Source organism: Ceratotherium simum, chromosome 16 (assembly GCF_057802395.1).
Source record: "Ceratotherium simum simum isolate JZ-2026a chromosome 16, ASM5780239v1, whole genome shotgun sequence".
NCBI lineage: Eukaryota > Metazoa > Chordata > Mammalia > Perissodactyla > Rhinocerotidae > Ceratotherium > Ceratotherium simum.
In genome coordinates this window covers 10,228,626-10,250,599 of record NC_141915.1, presented here as the reverse complement: position 1 = coordinate 10,250,599, position 21,974 = coordinate 10,228,626, and the positions used below count along the sequence as shown (strand labels likewise).

Genomic DNA, 21,974 nt, shown 5'->3' with positions numbered 1-21,974 from the left:
CCACCTCTCTCCCAGCTGATAACACTGTGGGGGAAGAGTGAGAATCCCCCTCCGCCCTTTCCCTTAGGGTTCTTATGGCTGGCCAAATAATTAAAAGACAGGTTAGCAGGAGAAAATAATACCAAGTTTAATAACATGTATACATGGGAGAAACCAGAGAAACTGAGTTTCTCATCATTCTGATTAACCTGCTCCCTTAAGTATTTTCAGCTAAAGGTGAGGAGGGTGTTGTGGCTGGGTGGGGGTGGGGGGGTGTAGTGGTGGATTTCAGAGGGGAAGAAGACAATTTACATGGAAAGGGAAATGTAAATGTTTGTCAGACAATTCTTTACAGGGCCTCCTATAAAGAATGCGGCCAGAGAGACAGAAATCACAGTAATCAACAGTATGTAGATTTAAGTCCTCTCCTTCCGTACTGGTAAGAGTTTCTGCAGATAAGGTCATCCCCCTGCTTCCCAGTACACCGAGGGAGATACCTTTACAAATGTAAATATTTGGTAAATAGAACTTTGAAAAGAATGGGCTTAGCAAGGACCCTGCCAGTCTGTCCATACCCAGAGTTATATTCCTTTAGGCAGTTAGTGGGGGAGGTCAAACGTCCGTCAGAGAAAATAATCAAGGTAAAGAGACATATTTCATGGTGGCCTATTTTGATCTCCCACAACACCATTCTCTCTTTGCCCCTTCAGGTCTACAGGTGGTAACCACTTTCTGCTATTGCTAGGCTCTGGGTGCCCCACTATATTTTGCTGGTTCCCTTAATCCTGCCCATATCTTTGTAAATACGCTCTATTAAATTCTTACTCATTAAACCTTTTTGAGTGTGCCGTTTTCTGATAGGATCATGACTAATACAACCATGTATTTATGCATTATGAAGGTTTAAAAATGTACAAAAAATACGTACATAGGTAGAAAGGGCTAAGTAATTGAGTTACGAACCAAGGAACAAGTCATTGCAATGATCTTCAGCTTTCGCATCTGTAAAACGTGGTATTTGTGAAGATCAAGCGACATCATGTAAAATGCCTCAAGAGGTGCTCAATAAAGATTTCCTATTATTATTGTTACTGTAACTAGAAAGAATATGGAGATTAAAAACACATGCCTCCCAGTCTGCTAAGAATTAAATAAATTCTTTCATTCAGAAAAGAAAAGCAAGCAAGCCAAGGGAGCAGGGCGAGGGAAACTGGGTCCTGGACACGGAAACGCTTCTCATTCCGTTTCCTGCATTCAAAGTGTCTGTCTCCGTCACAGTTTGTACTGGCAGACGAGAGGTAGGGACACGGAACTGACCGTATTTTCAAAAACGTTAACTCAAGACAGATTTGCGAGACTAAACCACCAGGAGGGCAAACCTCTAAGAATCAAACTGCGAGCACCGCGGCGTCGCCCCGCCCTGGGCGGGAGGAGAAGCGGCGCAGCGCCCTCAGGCTCCGCCTCTACCCGCGGCGCACGCGGATGACGTGTCGGCGCGCTAGGATTCGAGGACCTCAGAGGCCTGGACAACCGCTTCCACGTGCGTATGGTTACCGCGCCCGCCGGGATCCTCCTGCTTGCGGCACCCCTTCACCACCTACCCCAAGCCTGACCCAGGCCGCTTCTGTATCCCCACCCGGCCAAGCTGCGTCCCTTTGGGGCCTGCGTGCCTGCGTCCATTTGTGCGATCTCGCACTAGTTCCATAGACTCCCGGCATGGGGACGCCACGTAAACTCAGCCCCTTTTCCCAGTTCATTCATTTAACCAACCCAAAAAATCTGTTAACCTCCTACTTTACGTCATGCTAGTCGTTGGAGATACAGTCCGTATGTAGACAACCCTGTCCCTGCGCTCTTGGAGCTTCTATTTCACTGGGAGTGATAGACGAAAATGAAATAGTTTAAATCTGATAATTCCTGTGAAGGAATTATGGTATGGAGGACAACTGTAAGGGGCCTAACTTTAGAAAGGGTGATCAGGATGGAGTGGGGAGCGCTGAGAAAGGGAGGAGTCGAGACTGATCTGGTAGGAGCACCATTTACTGAAATGAAGCCTGGCCTGAAAGGGCAGGAGGGCCCGGTAAGTGATGGGAATCAAGAGTTTATTCAGTCAGTCAACAAGTTTTAGAGTTTTTCCTTTTTAAGCCCCAGCTATTGTTCTAAGCCTTGGTAATCCAATGGAGATAAAACAGCTATAGTCCATGCCCGCATGGAAATTTTGTTCTAGTGGAGATGGTAGAGGTAAAAATAAAATGTCAGATTTTAAAATTAAGTTTTAATTTTAATTAAAAAATAAATTAAAATGTCAGTGATAAGTACTATACTGTATAGAAAATTAAAATAGGGCCATCTGATAGTGGCTACTTCAGACCAATAGGTCAAGGAAGCCCTTTCCAAGAAGGTGAATTTCACTTGAAATCTAAATAACAAAAAAGAGCTAGCCATGCAAATATCAGGGTCAAAGAAATGCCTTCTGGAATTGAGCTTGGCAAATTAGAGGAATAGAAAAGAAGCCATTGTGGTGGTACATTGTGGGTGAGGGGAGTCACATGAGATAGGGTTGGACTGGTAGGCAGTGGCCAGACCAGGTAAGCCAGGGTACTGAGCTGGGAGGTTATACCACGTGTAATGAGAAGCCGTGATCTCATTTATGCTGACATGTGGCAAGTGGATTGTGGTTGGGGCAGGAGTGGAACCCGGTACTGATCAGGAGGCCAATGCATTAGTCCAAGTTAGTGATGGTAGCAGAAGTGAAAGGATGTGGACAGATTTGGGATGTGTTTGGAAATAGATTTGCTGATAGATTGGGTATAGAGAGCCTCAGGGAAGGAAGAATTAAGATTGACTCCTATGTTTTTGGCTTGAGCAACTGATTTGGTGATGGTGGTGTTTGGTGAGATGGGGAAGAGTGAGAGAACAGCAGGTCTGGAGAAATGATAAATCAAAATTTTTGCTTTGACAAAAACAGGCTGTCATCTGTGTTTATGAGACATCCACATGGAGATGTTTTGTAAGCATTGGCATGTACTAGTTTGGAGTTTCAGGGAGAGTCAGGATTGAATAAAGTTACAGAATCGGTTGTCAGATAGTAGCTTGAATCATATGAAATTACCGTTTTTGGTCAAAATGGTTGAATGCTGGCAACTTCATTGTATCAGTCTACTAGATGGTATTTAAAGCCACAGGTCTGAATGAGGTCACTTAGGAAGAGCTTGTAGAGGGAAGAGAACGAAGGACAGAGCCCTGGGCACCCAACATTTAGAGGTGAAGCAGAAGAGTAGGAGCCAGCACAAGTGACTGGGAAGGAGCAACCAGAAGGTAGAGGAATATCAGGAGGGTGGTGTCATTTGACTTCACCAGCCAGGCCCAGTCCAGCTCATCCTGCAGGTTTATGCTTAGATGCCATTTCTCCCAGGAAGTCTTTCCCAACTCCTGTAGTGCTAGGTTGGTACCCACAGTCCCTCGGCCTTCACCACGTTTGGCTGGAAATGTCTGGGTATTTGCCTGTCTCCCTCAATAAAATATAAGCTTTGTGGGGGCAGAAACGGTTTTTCTCTTGTTCACAGCTGTGTTCCTAAGACCTTGCGTGGGGCCCAGCAAAGTGCAGGTGCTTAAGGAACATGTGTCAAGGATGTACCTGTACATCCCGATCCCACATTTTGCAGGGTTAGTTAAGACTCCCCCAAGGTTACATTTTTCAGGTTACCTTGTCTCTCTGAATGCCCCTATTATTTTCCCCCACCCCATCCCTAATGCTTCCAAAGCCTCATCTGTCCTTGAAACTTGAAATCAGTTTGACAGATAGGCTATAGTTAATGTTATTTTGTAGGAACCTAGCTCATCGCTGCAGCAAGGACACTTGCAGAGATGTCCTCCATCCTTCACTTCTATGTCCGTCCCTCTGGCCATGAGGAGGCAGCCTCTGGACAGACTCGAAGGAAGCTGCAAGGAAAATTGCCAGAGCTGCAGGGTGTCGCGACTGAGCTGTGCTACAACGTGAACTGGACAGGTTCGACCAGGTATTGGATTCTTGGGGGAGGTGCCCCAGTGCCAGAGGCAGTGTGTCAAGGTGTCCTTGCCCTGTCTCCCTGCAGCTGAGTCCCTCCCAAGCGCTGAGGAGATGAAGAAGCTGACGTGGCTGTTTGGCTGCCCCTTGTTACTGGACGATGTTGCTCAGGAGTCTTGGCTCCTTCCTGGCTCCAGTGACTTGCTGCTGGAGGTTGGGCCCAGGCAAGTGTCTCAGCCCGGGGCAAGTCTTTCCATGTTCCAAGGCACATCTTCCCTTCCAAACACACTCCCCACCCCTTCCACTTCCATTCCTCTTCTTCCTCCTCTTGTGATCCTTGGGGGATTTGTTTTTCCTTCACTCCATCCTACTCCCTGCCTAGAAAGCCATGTGTACCCCTTCCCCATTTGGGAAGATGTCTTTGAAGACTGAGCCAATTCCCAGGCATGTTCTGGAAGTAAAACACGTTGAACTCTAAGAAGTTAAAATCAAAGCATTTTGATGCCAGAAGGACAGGTATTGTTTGATTTGAATGACCTTTGAAAGCAGGTTTCTTCCTGCGCTGGTCTGAGGCTAGAGGCCAATGGTGAGGGAGGTAGAGGTGAGAGGTTGGCCAGAGAGCGGTGGGCAGGATCCACGTTTTCAGCTGGGGCTCTCAGGTCTTCACCATCTGGCCCACCCCTCAGGCTGAACTTCTCCACCCCGACATCCACCAACATCGTGTCAGTGTGCTGGGCCGCTGGGCTGGTGGCTGTGGATCGTGTGGAGGCTACCCGGCGCTACCTGCTCTCGGTGAGGTGGTGGGCGATCAGTGGGGGATCAGGAGGAGATGCGCTAGCGATAAGAGATTAGGTCCTAAACTCTAGGGAAATAATGAGGGAAACAGAGGGAGGAGCTCCTGGCTTTAGACCTGCCCTGTTTGCAGGTTGTTCACTGCCTGGGACCACCTGGTCAAGGGGTGAATGGGACAGAAATCCAGCCTGTGCTCCTGTTACCCATCTGTGCATGCTGACATGGACTCATGCCTGGAAGGGGCATCTTTTCTTAATCTAAACAAAGGTGCTGTATAGGCTAGCAGTGGGCTGGCCCTGCATGAGTTGGAGGACCGAGAGTGGATCATTTTGTCTGTTCTTCAACTCTCTACCCCTTGCCCTCTGTGTCTCTGCCCCTAGTTTGCCCACCCCCCTTCAGCTGAGATGGAGGCCATTGCTCTGGCTACCCTGCATGACCGGATGACGGAGCAGCACTTCCCCCATCCTGTCCAAAGCTTCTCCCTTGGGAGCATCCCAGCACCCCTCAACGGCCCTGTCAACATACTGGCCGAGGGCCGGTCTGCCCTGGAGAAAGCCAACCAGGAGCTAGGTAAGCAGGGGTCCCTGGGAAGAAGGCCCAGGCTAGGCTAGGAGGGGTGCTAAGACCTGGGATATGGTGACCTGAGTCCTACAGTCAGCTCTTCCCGGGTTTGTCTCCTAGGTCTGGCCTTAGACTCCTGGGACCTAGATTTCTACACCAAGCGCTTCCAGGAGCTGCAGCGGAACCCCAGCATCGTGGAGGTCTTCGACTTGGCTCAGTCCAATAGGTAGGGAGGAATGAAGATGTTCTGAGGTCTGAGCCCATGGAGTTTGGAAGGGAAGACCACGAGGATTAGCCTTCATGGCTCTCTCTTGGCTTAAGGGCCTCCCTGAGTCTGACTGAGGCCCTGGGATCCCTATCCATCTGATAGTCTACATTTCAAATCTTGGTTTTATCTTCTCTTTGAATCTGGACAATCCACAGTGACACAATGTTTGAACATTATGACTTTATGGTATATGTATTGATCTATTGTCTAAATATGAGTTGGCCATAACTCTGCTGTTAATGCTGGTAAGAAGACGTGGCATGGCCTGAGAAATGACGCCATGTTTCTACCCTGCCTTCCGCTCCCCGTGTAACCCCCGGCAGCGAGCATAGCCGACACTGGTTCTTCAAGGGCCGACTCCACGTGGATGGGCAGGAGCTGGCACACTCACTGTTTGAGTCCATCATGAGCACCCAGGCATCTTCAAACCCTAACAACGTCCTCAAATTCTGTGACAACAGCAGGTGGGCTGTGCCCTAGGGTGGGGTGACCTCAGGCCCAGGGGAGGGGAGGCCCCAGGCCCTGATAGGGTAAACACAGGACCCAAGAAGGAAGCAAGGTCCAGAATGAATGTGTCTACAGTGCAATCCAGGGGAAGGAAGTGCAATTCCTACGGCCTGAGGACCCCACACAGCCAAGCTGCTTCCAGCAACAGCAGGGGCTGAGATATGTTGTCTTCACAGCAGAGACCCACAACTTCCCCACAGGTGAGCTGGGTCCCTGGGAGGGATGGGCGAGATCAGAGTGTAGGGTAGGGTGAAGGTCCCGGGCCCCTGGGCTGGGCCTGGGAGGAACAATCAGGTGGGCCTGTTGTCCTTATTTCCAATAAGGCAGTCAGAGCTGGGGTTTGTCTCTTCAGTGCCCATATCTCTCCCCTCTCTCTTCACAGGAGTAGCCCCCTTCAGCGGTGCGACTACAGGCACGGGGGGCCGTATCCGAGATGTCCAGTGCACGGGCCGCGGGGCCCACGTGGTGGCTGGCACTGCTGGCTATTGCTTTGGAAACCTGCACATCCCAGGTCCTGTCTCTTTCCTCTCTACCATTTCTCCTTCCAGATTCCTTGTCCTGGCAGGCACCGCACACTTTTATCTCTTAGGTCAAAGGGTCATCCTGGGTGCCCTTTCTTTTTTTTTTTTTAAATAATTTTATTTATTTATTTATTTTTCCCCCAAAGCCCCAGTAGATAGTTGTATGTCATAGTTGCACATCCTTCTAGTTGCTGTATGTGGGACGCGGCCTCAGCATGGCCGGAGAAGCGGTGCATCGGTGCGTGCCCTGGATCCGAACCCTGGCCGCCAGTAGCGGAGTGCGCGCACTTAACCGCTAAGCCACGGGGCCGGCCCTGGGTGTCCTTTCTTAGGAGGAAGGGCTCTAGAGTAGCTGGCCTTTCGTTGACCATGGTCATGAGGACTGTAGGCCAGGGGAGACCCAAGTCACCAAACTCGCTTTACTGAACCACAATTTTCTTTATAAACTAGCATCCGCTTAGCAAGAAAGCGTGATATTGGTCAGTCTTATGACCATCATCTGCCCCCAAAATCTAGTTTCTTAGAAAGCCTTAAGAACTGATCCCAAGAGTCAGAGGGAAGACTGGTGTGGGAGGTGGGGAGCAAAACCAATACTTGATTGCAGGCTCTACATCGTCCTAAAATAGAACTTCCCCAAATGGAACATTCCACCCGTGCAGGTGGTCCTCGGTGCTTAGACTCTTACCAAAGGACTCTGGCTCCTCTGTCTCATCTTTACAGTCCGTCCAACTTTCTCCTTCCCCATCAGGTTACAATCTACCCTGGGAGGATCCGAGCTTCCAGTATCCTGGGAACTTCGCCCGGCCTCTGGAGGTTGCCATTGAGGCCAGTAATGGGGCTTCTGACTATGGCAACAAGTTTGGGGAACCAGTGCTGGCCGGTGAGGCTGGGGGGAATAGGGGATAATGGACACCTAGTCCCAGAGGTGGGCTGGAGTGTGTGACCGAGTAAACACTGGGGGCACTGAGTGACTGGACCCTATCCCTTCTCCCTGTGATGTTCGTGCTTCAGGCTTCGCCCGCTCCTTGGGCCTCCAGCTCCCCGACGGCCAGCGGCGTGAGTGGATCAAGCCCATCATGTTTAGTGGGGGCATTGGGTCCATGGAGGCTGAGCATGTGAGCAAGGAGCCCCCAGAGCCAGGTGAGAACCCGCCACCTTTCTCCAGATCCAGCCAGCTTCCTCCCTAGCACATGGCAGCTGCAGGAGGGGAATATAGAGGATACGTCAGTGGTTTTTAATCTCTCAGCTCATGTGTCTTCCCCCCAGTACAGGTTTTCAGGGCAGGACAGGGCTTTATGCTGGTGGGGCAGTCTCAGTCTGTGTTGTTGCTGTGTCCTCCCGGGTTTACTTCTACATGGCAGGGGCCCGCCCTGCTAAATCAAAGCACCAGTGTTTTTTCAGTACCTGCCGTGTGCCAGGGGCATTTATCTGCTAGCTCAGTTCAGTTGGGTAAACATTTATTGAGCACCTAGCACTGGGCACTGTACTAGATGCTGTGGTAGAATCAAGATAATGGCCAAGTCCCACTTACTGAATAGGTGACCCAGTCACATGATTCAGAATTTAAAAGGCAAAAAAGGTTATGCAGCAAACACTCTCCTTCCCCTACTTCCTGCCACTCAGTTTCCCTCCCTAGAGATAACCGTTGTTAATCGGTTACTTTTATACTCTACCAGAGGTATTTCCTGCATATATCAACAGACCCTTATGTATCTTTGTCCCTTTTTTATTTATTTATTTATTAAATAATTTTATTTATTTATTTTTTCCCCCGAAGCCCCGGTAGATAGTTGTATGTCATAGCTGCACATCCTTCTAGTTACTGTATGTGGGACGCGGCCTCAGCATGGCCGGAGAAGCGGTGTGTCGGTGCACGCCCGGGATCCGAACCCGGGCCGCCAGCAGCGGAGCGCATGCACTTAACCGCTAAGCCATGGGGCCGACCCTGTCCCTTTTTTAAAACAAATAACATGTGCACACTTCTTTTTTTTTTAATAACCACTTTATTGAGATGTAATTCATATACTATAAAGTTCATCCTTTTAAAATGTATATCGGTGGTTTTTAGTACTATATTCAAAGTTGTGCATTGATCACCACTAATTCCAGAACAATTTAATCGCCGCAGGAAGAAACCCCATCCCCATTAGCAGTCACTCCCCATCCCTCATCCCTCATCCTCTGGCAACCACTAATCGACCATGGATTTGCCTATTCTGGACATTTCATATAAATAGAATCATATGTAGCTTTTTTGTGTCTGGCTTCTTTCACTTAGCATAATGTCTTCAAGGTTCATCCATATGGTAGTATGTGTTAATACTTCATTCCTTTTTATGGCTGAGTAATATTCCTATATATAGACAAATCACATTTTATTTATCCATCAGTTGATAGACATTTGGGTTGTTTCTACTTTTTGGCTATTATGGATAATGCTGCTATAAACATTTGTGTACAAGTTTTTCTGTGGACATATATTCTCATTTCTCTTGGGTATATAACTAGGAGTGGAATTGTTGGGTCACATGGTAACTATGTTTAGCTTTTTGCAAAGCTGCCAGACTGTTTTCCAAAGCAGCTGCACCATTTTACATTCCGTCCCCAGCAGTGAATGAGGGTTCCAATTTCTTCAGATCCTTGCCAAAACTTGCTATTATCTGTCTCTTTGCTTATAGCCATTATAGTGTGTGTGAAATGGTATCTCATTGTGGTTTTGATTTGCATTTCCCTGATGACTAATGACGTTGAGCATCTTTTCATGTACTTGTTGGCCATTTGTATGTCTTCCCCGGAGAAATGTCTATTCAGATCCTTTGCCCATTTTTATTTATTTATTTTTTTTAAATTTTATTTATTTATTTTTTTTCCCCCCAAAGCCCCAGTAGATAGTTGTATGTCATAGTTGCACATCCTTCTAGTTGCTGTACGTGGGATGCGGCCTCAGCATGGCCGGAGAAGCGGTGCGTTGGTGCGCGCCCGGGATCTGAACCCAGGCTGCCAGCAGCGGAGCGCGCGCACCTAACCGCTAAGCCATGGGGCCGGCCCTTTGCCCATTTTTATATTGGGTTATTTGTCTTTTTTTCTGTAGTTGTAAGAGTTGTTTATATATTCTGGATACTAGACACTTATCAGATAGATACATGCTTTGTAAATATTTTCTCCCATTCTGTGGATTGTCTTTTTACTTTCTTCATGGTGTCTTCTGAAGCACAAATATTTTTAATTTTAGTAAAGTCCAGTTTATCTATTTTTTCTTTTGTTGCTTGTGGTTTTGGTGTCATGACTAAGAAACCATTGCCTAAGCTAAAGTCACAAAGATTTACTGGTATAGTTTCTTGTAATAGTTTTTTTTTGTTTTGTTTTGTTTTTTTTTGCTGAGGAAGATTCATCCTGAACCAACATCTGTTGCCAATCTTCCTCTTTTTACTTGAGGCAGATTTGCCCTGAGCTAACATCTGTGCCAGTCTTTCTCTATTTTGTATGTGGGTTGCTGCCATAGCACGGCCGCTGCTGAGTGGTGTATGTCCATGCCTGGGAACCAAACCTGGGCCACCGAAGTGGAGCGTGCCGAAGTTAACCACTAGGCCACAGGACTGGCCCCTCTTGTAATACCTATATAGCTTTTAGCTCTTATATTTAGGTCTCTGATACATTTTGGGTTTTTTTTTTTGGTGACGAATATTAGCCCTGAGATAACATCCATTGCCAATCCTCCTATTTTTTGCTGAGGAAGATTGGTCCTGGGCTAACATCTGTGCCCATCTTCCTCTACTTTATGTGGGACGCTGCACAGCATGGCTTGATGAGTGGTGCGTAGGTCCGTGCCCGGGATCCAAACCTGGAAACCCCAGGCTGCAGAAGCAGAGCATGCGAACTTCACCACCACACCACCAGGCTGGCCCCTCTGATACATTTTGAATTAATTTTTTTTTTTTTTTTTTTTTTGGTGAAGTAGGGGGTCCAACTTCATTCTTACACATGTGGCTATCCAGTTGTCCTAACACACTTTTTTTTTTTTTTTTTTTTGCTGAGGAAGACTGGCCCTGGGCTAACATCTGTGCCCATCTTCCTCCACTTTATATGGGACGCTGCCACAGCATGGCTTGCCAAACGGTGCGTCGGTGCGCCAGTGCGCACCTGGGATCCAAACTGGCAAACCCTGGGCTGCCGCAGCGGAGCTCGCACACTTAACCACTTGTGCCACCGGGCGGCCCCCTAACAGACTTTTTGAAAAGGCTCTTCTTATCTCATTGAATTGTCTTGGGGCTCTTGTCAAAAATCAGTGGGCTATGGGGCCAACCCTGTGGCATAGCGGGTAAGTGCGCGCGCTCCGCTGCTGGCGGCTCAGGTTCGGATCCCGGGCACACACCGACGCACTGCTTGTCAGGCCATGCTGTGGCAGCATCACACATAAAGTGGAGGAGGATAGGCATGGATGTTAGCCCAGGGCCAGTCTTCCTCAGCAAAAAGAGGAAGATTGGCAGATGTTAGCTCAGGGCTAATCTTCCTCACACACACACAAAACATCAATTGGCCATAAATGTATGGGTCCATTTATGGACTCACAGTTCTGTTCCATTGATCTCTGCCAGACTGTCCTTATGCTAGTACCACACTGTCTTGATTACTGTAGCTTTGTTGTAAGTTTTAAAAGCAGAAAGTATGAGTCCTCCAATTTTGTTCTTTTTTTTCAAGATTGTTTTGGCTGTTCTAGGTCCCTCGCATTTCCATGCAAATTTTAAGATCAGCTGATCAATTTCTGTGAAAAAGATGTCTGAGATTTTGATAGGGATTGTGTTGATTCTGCAGATCACTTTGGGGAGTGCCATCGTAACAGTGTTAAGTCTTTCAATCTATGAACATGGGATCTCTTTCCATTTGTTTAGGTCTACTAAGAGATTTTATAGTTTTCAGTGTATAAGTCTTGCACTTATATTGTTAAATTTATTCCTTTTTTTTCCTCTTTGATGCTGTTGTAAATGCTATGCGTACTTCCGTACCTTACTTTTTTCACTTAGCGGTATATCTTGGAGATCATTTCGTATTGATGAAATCATATTACAGTCATGCGTTGCATAACAACGGACCACATATAGGACAGTAGTCCCGTAACATTAGTACCATATAGCCTAGGTGTGTAGTAGGTGGTACCATCTAGGTTTGTGTAAGTGCATTCTGATGTTCACACAACAACAGAGTCGCCTAACAACACATTTCTCAGAAGGCACCTGCATCATTAAGTGACTCATCACTGTACTTCATTATATTCATATGTAATTCTCTTTTTTGATGGCTTAGTATTTCATTGTATGGATATACCATAATTTATTTAATCAGATCTCTGTTGGTAGCGTTTAGGTTATTTCCCATTTTTGATAATACAAATAATGCTTCTGTGTTTAATTTTGTACATAGGTCATTTTGTACCTGTGCAAATAAATCTGGAGGATAAATTCCTAAAAGTGTATATACTCAATCAAATAATATCTCTCCCCGAATATCAACTTTCCTTTATGTCACACTTCTTCGGTGGCTTTCCCAGTGTTCTGATTCTGCCCTTCTTCCTCACAGGCATGGACGTTGTAAAGGTTGGGGGTCCTGTATACAGGATTGGAGTTGGGGGTGGAGCTGCTTCGTCTGTGCAGGTAAGTGGGCATGGCTGCAGATGCAGACTCCATATCACCAGGCCCCGTGCATGGATGGGGTATGAGCTCCTCGTCTCCCTGAGCTGAGCTATGCCATGTGTTCCCTCAGGTGCAAGGAGATAACACCAATGACCTGGACTTTGGGGCTGTGCAGCGGGGAGACCCAGAGATGGAACAGAAGATGAACCGCGTGATCCGGGCTTGTGTGGAGGCCCCCAGGGGAAACCCTATCTGCAGCCTTCATGACCAGGGTGCTGGTGGCAATGGTGAGAGAAGGGGTTGGGACAAGGGACCGGGCCTACCTGCTCCCCTGCCAGCTTTGGTTTACGGAGAGGCATCGAGGATCTGCAACTGCCTGCCCAGCTCTGGGTCCCATTCTCTAGCCCCTATACATTCTGGACAGGCTCAGGGTTGGGGTGGTGGGAGCCTGCTGCCTTGGGATGGTTGGTGGTGACGGTGCAGCAGCTATTCACGCAGGGAACACAGAATCAGGGCTCCTTTGGAGGCCGAGGATTGCCCTTTGTTTGCCCAGTGCTGACCATGGTCAGATCACCACCTCTCCCTGCAACCCTCTCACCAGGCAACGTCCTGAAGGAGCTGAGTGACCCTGCGGGAGCCATCATTTACACCAGCCACTTCCAGGTGGGTCTCATCCCCTGAAGTCTGGGTATCTCCCCACCCCTGCCAGCCCCAGCAGGCCCCACCCATCTTCCCCCACTCCCAGCAAGAACATGAGACTTGGGAGCGCCCACTGAACCTTCTCTTTCCTCCTCCCCCATGGATGTGCAGCTTGGGGATCCGACCCTGAACGCCCTGGAAATCTGGGGGGCTGAGTACCAGGAGTCAAATGCACTTCTGCTGAGGGCCCCCGACCGGGACTTCCTGAGTCGTGTCAGCACCCGGGAACGCTGCGCAGCTTGCTTTGTAGGCACCATCACTGGAGACAGGAGAGTGAGTTGGCCTGGGGAGCCAGTAGCAGATGCTGTGGGTGGGCTTGAGCTGCTTGGCTACAGGCCCGAGGGAGAGCTGTCAGGGGAAAGAGGTGAGAGGAGGATGGGAGACAGCAGCACACATGCTGAGGCCTCACTAGGACTCACTGGGGGAAGCCAAACGGGTGGAAAGAGCATTTCCACCCTGCTTTCTAGAAGTATTCTGGTGTTCATAGTCTCATTCCCTCTGGGCGGTGTCCCTGTGGTCTATAGATAGTGCTGGTGGATGATCGGCAGTGTCCTGTGGGAAGAAATGGCCAGGGGGATGCCCCCGTAACTCCCCCAACTCCTGTGGACCTGGAGCTGGATTGGGTGCTGGGCAAGATGCCTCGGAAGGTATGTGGGGGTTGGGGGGAAGGCTGATTCCTCCTTTCTCTGGCCCTGCATTTCAGACCACCCTTTACCCTAGGGGTGCTTGGTCCCCTGTGTGCCCAGCCCTCCCTCAGGGGCTCACACCCCTGTCGCCATCTGTGTTGCAGGAGTTCTTCCTCCAGAGGAATCGCCCCGTGCTGCGGCCTCTGGCCTTGCCCCCGGGGCTGAGCGTGCGCCAGGCTCTGGAGCGGGTTCTGAGGCTGCCTGCCGTGGCCAGCAAGCGCTACCTCACCAACAAGGTCCTTCCTGTGCCCCTGCTCTGCCCCCTCAGCCCTCTGCCCCCCTCCTTCTGCTCACCTGCCCCTGGCCTCCTGTTCTTGGGGACTGCTGTGGAGGTTCACCAGTTCAAGGGAGAAGTGGCAGGGGCAGGATAGCTACCCTGATGGCCTGGTCCCCTGCTGCCTAGTCTCTGAGTTTTGTCTGTATGTTTGGAGTGAGCCAGGCCTCCCACTGCCCTGGTGTCCCTATCCCTCGGCCTCTTGCCAACCCCCCCTGGTTCCGCAGGTGGACCGCTCTGTGGGTGGCCTGGTGGCGCAGCAGCAGTGTGTTGGGCCCCTGCACACCCCTCTGGCAGACGTGGCAGTTGTGGCACTGAGTCACCAAGAGCTTGTAGGGGCTGCCACAGCCCTGGGAGAGCAGCCTGTCAAGAGCCTGCTGGACCCCAAGGTTGCTGCCCGGCTGGCCGTGGCTGAAGCCCTCACCAACCTGGTGTTTGCTCTGGTCACTGACCTCCGGGTGAGTCCCCTGCAGCTTCTGCCCTGGAGCCCCAGGTCTTTGGGACACGTCCACATCCACCATTCACTTACCCCTCTTGCCCTTCATGGTCGTGACCTCCAGCCCCTCTGCCCCCACCCTGGACTCTCCACATCTCTCTTCTCTAATGCTGAGTCTCCACTGCTTCCCAGGATGTGAAGTGCAGTGGGAACTGGATGTGGGCAGCCAAGCTTCCAGGGGAGGGTGCAGCTCTGGCTGACGCCTGCGAGGCTATGGTGGCAGTGATGGCAGCCCTGGGTGTGGCAGTTGATGGTGGCAAGGACTCCCTCAGCATGGCTGCCCGGGTTGGCTCTGAGACCGTGCGGGCTCCTGGTGAGGTCTGGGAGCCACAGGGAGAGGGGCAGGACCTGTGGAACTGAGTTGGTGCCTCACTTTCTTACTCCTTGCTCCTCAGGGTCTCTGGTCATCTCAGCCTATGCTGTCTGTCCAGACATTACAGCCACTGTGACTCCAGACCTCAAGTGTCCTGGAGGGAGAGGTATGGGTTTCCCTCCAAACCCCCACTGCGTTGTGTATTCAGAGCCTGGTCCTTTGTTTGGGGTCTGCTTTGTGAGTGCTGGCCCCCTCTCTGGGCACTGGGGCTGTGGTACTTTCTGGGACTGGTGGTCTAGGTGTCTCGCCACATGCTGGGAACTTCAGTGCTCCTGAGCTGTCCGTTTCCCCTCACCCCTTCCCTGTCTCCCAGGCCATCTGCTCTACGTGCCTCTGAGCCCTGGGCAGCACCGGCTAGGGGGCACAGCTCTGGCCCAGTGCTTCTCCCAGCTTGGCGAGCAGCCTCCCAACCTGGACCTTCCCGAGAACTTGGTGTGTGCCTTCAGCATCACCCAGGGGCTGCTGAAAGGTGAGTGAGGCCCTGGGGAAGACAGCGCATTGTGGCTGACCTGTGGCAGGCATTCACCAGCTGAGCGTGTGAGGGTGGGGCGGGAGGGATCAGCTGCCCTTCTCTCAGGTTCTCTGGGTGTGCCCACATTCTCACACACACTCTCTACCAAGTCTCTAGAAGCGGAGCCGGGCCACCAGGTTTGGGCCCCTAGGTTGCTGAGCTTTTGTCTTCTTCCTCCAGACCGTCTCCTCTGCTCAGGCCATGATGTCAGTGACGGGGGTCTCATCACCTGCCTGCTAGAGATGGCCTTTGCTGGGAATTGTGGGATAGAGGCAGATGTGCCTGCCCCTGGGGTCGATGGTGAGGAGCCCAGGGTCGAGACTCAGGCCTGGGTTGCCTGGCCCACTGCAGATCCCATGTCCTGTTAAAGAATGGAGTGTCCCCAGCCTCTTTTCCCCTGAGTCCCTTGCTGTCATCTCTGACCCCTGTTGCTGACGGTACCCCTCTGAGACCTTCACAGACCCTGATGCCACATCCTTGGTCCCACTCTCCCAGGCCTCACCCCACCCCTGATCCCTGTCTCCACTCCCTAAACCCTCGGCCATGCCCCCCTGACTCCACCTCTGAGTCTCTGGCAGTACTCTAGTCACCCTGACACCCACATTGCTCCCCCAGCACTGCCTGTGCTGTTTGCCGAGGAGCCAGGCCTGGTGCTGGAGGTGCAGGAGCCAGACCTGGCTCAGGTGCTGAAGCGTTACCGGGATGCTGGCCTGCACTGCCTGGAGCTGGGCCACACGGGCGACGCTGGGCCCCACGCCATGGTGAGGAAGTGAAGAACGGCGCACAGCGGGGAGGCCGAGGTTTACCCCTGCCAGCCTTGGAGGGGCCCCAGGTTGGGCATCCTTGCTCTTGGCCCTGATAGATTTGTCCCTCTTTAGGTCCGGGTATTAGTGAATGGGGCTCTGGTTCTGGAGGAGCCTGTTGGGCAGCTACGAGCCCTCTGGGAGGAAACGAGTTTCCAACTGGACCGGCTGCAGGCAGAGCCGAGCTGTGTGGCAGAGGAAGAACAGGGGCTGAGGGAGCGGACAGGGCCCAGCTACTGTCTGCCCCCGACCTTTCCCAAAGCTTCCGTGCCCCGCGAGCTTGGTGAGGGAGTGTGTGCAGAGGCTTGGCTTCCTGGGCACTTCGGGCCTGGATGCCCAAGCCTGCCCTGGAAAAGGTATCTAGGGGATTGGGGTGGAGACATAGCCCTCTGGCACAGAGACACTCCTTCTTCTCCCCCCAGGTGGTCCCACCCCCCGAGTCGCCATCATGCGAGAGGAGGGCAGTAATGGAGACCGGGAGATGGCCGATGCCTTCCACTTGGCTGGGTTTGAGGTGAGCAGGGTGGCTGGCGGAGCTGGGGCTGGGCCTTGGGCTATTTGTCCTCTGACACTTTCCCTCCCCATCCTGCAAGGTGTGGGATGTGACCATGCAGGACCTCTGTTCTGGGGCAATCGGGCTGGACACATTCAGAGGCATAGCCTTCGTGGGTGGCTTCAGCTATGCAGATGTTCTGGGCTCTGCCAAAGGTAGGTGTGCAGGCTTCTGCCCACTGCCACCCCCACACATTCCTGAAGAGGTGCCTTAGCTCCCTTCTTTCTTGCCTGAGGATTGGCCTCTCACCTCCACAAGGCCAGGGAGAGTGAGTGTTTTCATTCTGGGCCAGATGCCAGCAGACGGCCTGCAGGTAACTTAAATGAGACAGGTGACTGGGTGGCACTGTGCCAACCTGGAGGGCACATGCCCTTTCTAAAGGGGTAGCTGCTACTCAACTCCAGCAGGTTGTCCTGTTGCAAAGCTGGCTCAGCATGGCAGGGTCTTTCTGGTTTTCAAGAGAAGCCAAAAATCCAGATTTTTATATGAAATCTTATTTTTATTTATTTATTTTTTATTTTTTAAACCCCAGGGTTCTTTTTTTTTTTTTTTTTTTTTTATTTATTTATTTATTTTCCCCCAAAGCCCCAGTAGATAGTTGCATGTCACAGCTGCACGTCCTTCCAGTTGCTGTATGTGGGATGCGGCCTCAGCATGGCTGGAGAAGCGGTGCATTGGTACGTGCCGGGATCCGAACCCAGGCCGCCAGCAGCGGAGCGCGCACACTCAACCGCCAAGCCATGGGGCCGGCCCCTGAAATCTTATTTTTAAATGTTAGGCAACGAAATAAAAAATTTTGAAAATATGCTGCTGGCCAAGCAAAAAACTTATCATGGGCCATTTCCGGCCCAGGTGTTGGCAATATCTGATTTAAGCAGATAAACCCATTTCTTCCTTTGCCTTTTCCCCAAGCTCTGCAGAGGCGGGGCAGTCCTGGGGGAGTGTAACAGTGCATGCTGGGATGGAAAAGCAGCCACCCCCCTTCATTCCACGTCTTACCCCAACTTCCTTGTTCCCTCCTAGGGTGGGCGGCTGCTGTGGCCTTTAATCCACAGGCCGGGGCTGAGCTGAGGCGCTTCCAGAAGCGGCCAGACACCTTCAGCCTGGGCGTGTGTAACGGCTGTCAACTGCTGGCTCTGCTGGGCTGGGTGGGAGGCAACCCCAATGAAGAGGGAGGGGAGATGGGCCATGACTCCTGGCCAGCCCAGCCCGGCCTCCTGCTGCGTCACAACCTGTCTGGGCGTTATGAGTCTCGCTGGGCCAGTGTGCGCGTGGGGCCTGGGCCGGCCCTGATGCTACGAGGGATGGAGGGAGCCGTGCTGCCTGTGTGGAGCGCCCATGGGGAAGGTCAGGCTCCGGGGAGGTGGGGGTGGGGTTGGGGAGGGTCTGCGGGCCGGGGTGGGTGGAGGGCATGAAGGAGCTTTGCTCTCATTCCCCTTCTTCCCTCCCAGGTTACATGGCATTTTCTTCTCCGGAACTCCAAGCGCAGATCGAGGCCAAGGGCTTGGCACCACTGCACTGGGCAGACGATGACGGGAACCCCACAGAACAGTACCCTCTGAATCCCAATGGGTCCCCAGGGGGCGTGGCTGGCCTCTGCTCCCTTGATGGCCGCCACCTGGCTCTCATGCCTCACCCTGAGCGGGCTGTGAGGCCTTGGCAGTGGGCATGGCGACCCCCTCCATTTGACACTCTGACCACCTCCCCCTGGCTCCAGCTCTTCATTAATGCCCGAAACTGGACCCGGGAAGGAGGCTGCTGAGCAGGCCAGGGAGGCTCACCTGAGCCTCACGGTTTGTCCCCGGGGTGTCCGCTGCCCTCTCCCTCATCAGCTTCAGAAGCACTTCCTGTTACTTCCAGATGTGTTCTGGACAGACAAGGACCAAAATGCCAAAAAAACCTCAGCTAATTTTATTAATCTGCCCGCTTTGTTTTTATTTTTTTTTTATTGAGGTCATATTGATTTATAACATTGTGTAAAGGTCAAGTGTACATTATTAAACTTCAGTTTCTGTATAAACTGCATCTTGTTCACCACCAATAGTCTAGTTTTTATCCATCACCATGCATATGTGCCCCTTTGTCCCTCTGCCCTCCCTCCACCCCCTTCCCCTCTGGTAACCAATCTATTCTCCTTATCTACGTGTTTATCTTCCACATATGAATGAAATCATACGGTATTTGTCTTTCTCTGTCTGACTCATTTCGCTTAACAATCTGCCCACTTTTTTATTATTAATCTTATGCTAGTGGATCTGTTTTCTATTCTTCTGCTGTCATATGTTTTGTCCATCACGAGCCCAGGAAGCAGTACGTGGTTCAGAGAACAGAGCTTACAGTGGAAAGTTAGGGTGCACGGGGAGGAGGGGGTTGCATTGCCCCACTTCACCCAGCGATCACCACGTCGTGCCTCATGTCACTCAGCTGGGCTCTGAGGGATGTTTTCTGCCCCCTTCCTCATCATTAGGTTTTAGGGAATGGGGACATACAAAAGTATGCAAGTCAGGACCTCAGTATTCTCATCTGAAAAGCAGCAGAAGCTTTCTGGGTTCCTCTTTTAATTTTTTTCTTTTTTGTGAGGAGATCAGCCCTGTGCTAACATCTGCCAATCCTCCTCTTTTTTTGCTGAGGAAGATTGGCCCTGGGGTGGGGTAACACCCGTACCCATCTTCCTCCACTTTATATGGGACGCCGCCACAGCATGGCTTGCCAAGCAGTGCGTCAGTGTGCGCCTGGGATCCGAACCGGCGAACCCTGGGCCGCTGCAGCGGAGCGCATGCACTTGACCGCTTGCGCCACCGGGCCGGCCCATGGGTTCCTCTTTTAAAATGCAATGCTGTGGGCCAGCCCTGTGGTGTAGTGGTTAAGTTCTCTGTGCTCCGCTTGGCAGCCTGAGTTCGCAGGTTCGGATCCTGGGTGCGGACCTACACCACTGGTCAGTCGTGTTGTGGCAATGACCCACATATAAAGTGGAGGAAGATTGGCACAGATGTTCGCTCAAGGCTAATCTTCCTCAGCAAAAAAAAAAAAAAAAAACAACAACAACAGTGAGCTAAGTGTAAACAATTGTTTGTAGAAGTTTCTATGACAGGGTCTCTGGCCTCAGATCAATACTCTGATTTTTGCTTCTAATGTAGCAACTCCCTACCTGACAGAAGTGGTCAGCACTCTCATCCTTAGACCTGAGCCTTTAGTATTCGTTTATTCTATTACTATTTGGTGATTAGCTACAGTGCCGAGCACCGTCACTGTCCCCAGGGAGTTTATGTCTAACAATTTAAAATATTAGCTGTATATGACACATACCATCAGCCAAGCATGTGCTAGACATTTTACATATATATCTAAATTATTTCTCACAAGAATTCAGCATTTCTTGATAGCCCCCCACTTTTTTTTATAAAGGAAGAATTAAGGTTAAATAAATTGCCTAGGGTCACACAGCTGGTAAGGGCAGAGCCAGGAGGTCACGCTCACTGCTCACTCGTGCTACGTCTGCTTCCTGCCATCCCGCAGTCACACTTCCTGGAGGCCGCATTATCAGGAGTTCTTGCTGACAGCTGTCCATCGCTTCCTTTGCTCACGGGAGTGTGGAGAGACGTCACTTCCTTGTGACTGCTCTATTGTACAACTCGAGTCAATTTGTCCCCTAAATAGTTTAACATCTTGATCAAAGCAGTTTCCCTGAGAATGGAGACTGGAGTCTCAGATCCCTGCGATTCCCTGAGGGCCTGGGAGGAAGAGGGAGACGAGCTCCGCTTAGAGCCTGGCTGCCTGAAGCCTGATCGTAATGAAACGATGTTAAATCACGGCTATGGGGAAAATCACGATTTCACATCGTTTTCTCATTGCTTTGGCAACTGACCTACCCTGAGCAGTGTGGGCCTAGTGAGGGTCATTTTGGACGTTTGGAATACTTCCTGACGCTGGGAAGCTATATAGGTACCTTAAAGATAATCCCAAATGTACGATTTGGGGGCTGGTACGTAGCTTGGATGTCAAGTTTACTAAGTGCTTAATGCGAAAGTAAAAGGGTGGTATGTGAGGTAACCTGCTGATTGGCTGTGATAGGTAAATTCGTGCATTTTGAAGGTGGTGTGGTTTCTAGTTTGGATCTCCCTGGCCAAGCAAGACCCCCCTTTGGACACTGCTGAGACCAAGTCCACTGAGCTTCTCATCTCTCTTTTCATCTGGTAGCCACACAAGCCTGCCCTTGCTGGCCCCTGACCCTGTTCCTATCTCTCTCTACCTCTCTAGCAAACTCCTACAGGCTGTCTCTTCTCTGCCTCTCCTTGCCTTCATGGAAAACCAGCTATCCTCTGAGAAGCCCTCCAGGTGGTGGCTTTTATTCCCAAACCTCGCATACCTCACCTTGATCAGGCTGGGGAGTTGGAGTCTGGGTCCTCCCTGTACCACTTCCAGATTATTCTCCACCCCCTTTGAAGAAAATCTTGCCCATTTTAGGCTCATGCCATTCTACTATATCAGCTTCACCCCTTTCTTTGAGTTCTGATGATTTCTCCATCACTCCCTGTGGATGAGACTGCCAATTATTCCCCAATATCTGATTCCCCTCTCTAGAAGTAGAATCCTCCAGTATTTTAGCAGGGATCGTGGCTGCTCAAAACAAAGACGACATCTCCCAGCTACCCTTACAGCTATGACTAAATTCTGGCTATGGGAGAGAAAACGATGTATACAACTTCCAAATGTTCTTAAAGAAGGGTGCATGCTTCTCTTCTATTCTTGCTTCCTGCTGTCTGGAATGAAGACGTAATGGCTGGAACTCCAGCGCCATATTGGACCATGAAGTAGCTTTGGGAATTGGCACCTTGCAAAGCAGAGTAACAAGATAGGAGGAGACTGGCTCCCTTGACACTGAGAAGTACATATGAGCCCGGACAGGCTGTCACCGGTTTTAAGTGTGGGAGACAAATTTCTGTCTTGTTTAAGTCCTATTAATTTTGGTGGTTTCTGTCACTTATAGCCAAATCTTATCCTATTCAACTCTTCCTAACTCCCCCTCATTCTTCAAGGGCATTGGTCCCTGGTTCTTAGTCTTGCTCTCCACCTCAATCCCTTCCATTGCTTTGAATCCATGTCGATGACCATTTAACACCCTCAACTTTTCTCCAATGACATCATCCCTTCCACCACAGCCAGCTACCTCACCTTGGGTTTTCTTATCACCCAGATCTGTTCCACCTCCAAACTCACTTATTCAAGCGCCCTACCTCTGACCGTAACTGCTTTCCTTCCATCTTTTCTTCATCTTCAGTTCTCTGAGGTCTCAAAGTCATAGGATCTCCAGATCAATA

At 50.6% G+C, this 21,974-nt stretch overlaps 1 protein-coding gene across 5 annotated transcripts; it reads left to right on the top strand.

Annotated features, from left to right (window-relative positions):
- Positions 1-1,453: 1,453 nt before the first annotated feature.
- PFAS (phosphoribosylformylglycinamidine synthase) lies at positions 1,454-18,681 on the top strand. Of its 5 annotated transcripts, none has more exons than XM_004433091.3 (28): positions 1,454-1,519; positions 3,809-3,988; positions 4,074-4,209; positions 4,672-4,777; positions 5,158-5,347; positions 5,459-5,564; positions 5,930-6,070; positions 6,189-6,313; positions 6,496-6,624; positions 7,383-7,514; positions 7,646-7,774; positions 12,209-12,282; positions 12,392-12,548; positions 12,863-12,924; positions 13,072-13,233; positions 13,485-13,607; positions 13,751-13,882; positions 14,148-14,378; positions 14,549-14,729; positions 14,812-14,895; positions 15,103-15,258; positions 15,481-15,600; positions 15,916-16,061; positions 16,179-16,386; positions 16,526-16,617; positions 16,697-16,811; positions 17,680-18,003; positions 18,108-18,681. In XM_004433091.3, exons 2-28 carry the CDS (start codon positions 3,847-3,849, stop codon positions 18,416-18,418), a joined length of 4,014 nt encoding a protein of 1,337 aa, XP_004433148.1. In that variant the 5' UTR covers positions 1,454-1,519; positions 3,809-3,846; the 3' UTR covers positions 18,419-18,681. The 5 variants fall into 5 exon arrangements, with proteins under 5 accessions (XP_004433148.1, XP_087296570.1, XP_087296567.1 ...); XM_087440441.1 differs by lacking the exon at positions 1,454-1,519 and adding an exon at positions 2,648-3,645; XM_087440444.1 differs by lacking the exons at positions 17,680-18,003; positions 18,108-18,681 and adding an exon at positions 17,242-17,471.
- The last annotated feature ends 3,293 nt before the right edge of the window (positions 18,682-21,974 follow it).

Bases quoted from the DNA above. Each gene is read 5' to 3' on its own strand.
- PFAS (XM_004433091.3), top strand. From the start codon at position 3,847: ATGTCCTCCATCCTTCACTTCTATGTCCGTCCCTCTGGCCATGAGGAG. The intron at 13,608-13,750 runs GTATGTGGGGGT...TCTGTGTTGCAG, and splicing joins TGGGCAAGATGCCTCGGAAG to GAGTTCTTCCTCCAGAGGAA. The intron at 16,062-16,178 runs GTGAGGAAGTGA...GTCCCTCTTTAG, and splicing joins ACGCTGGGCCCCACGCCATG to GTCCGGGTATTAGTGAATGG.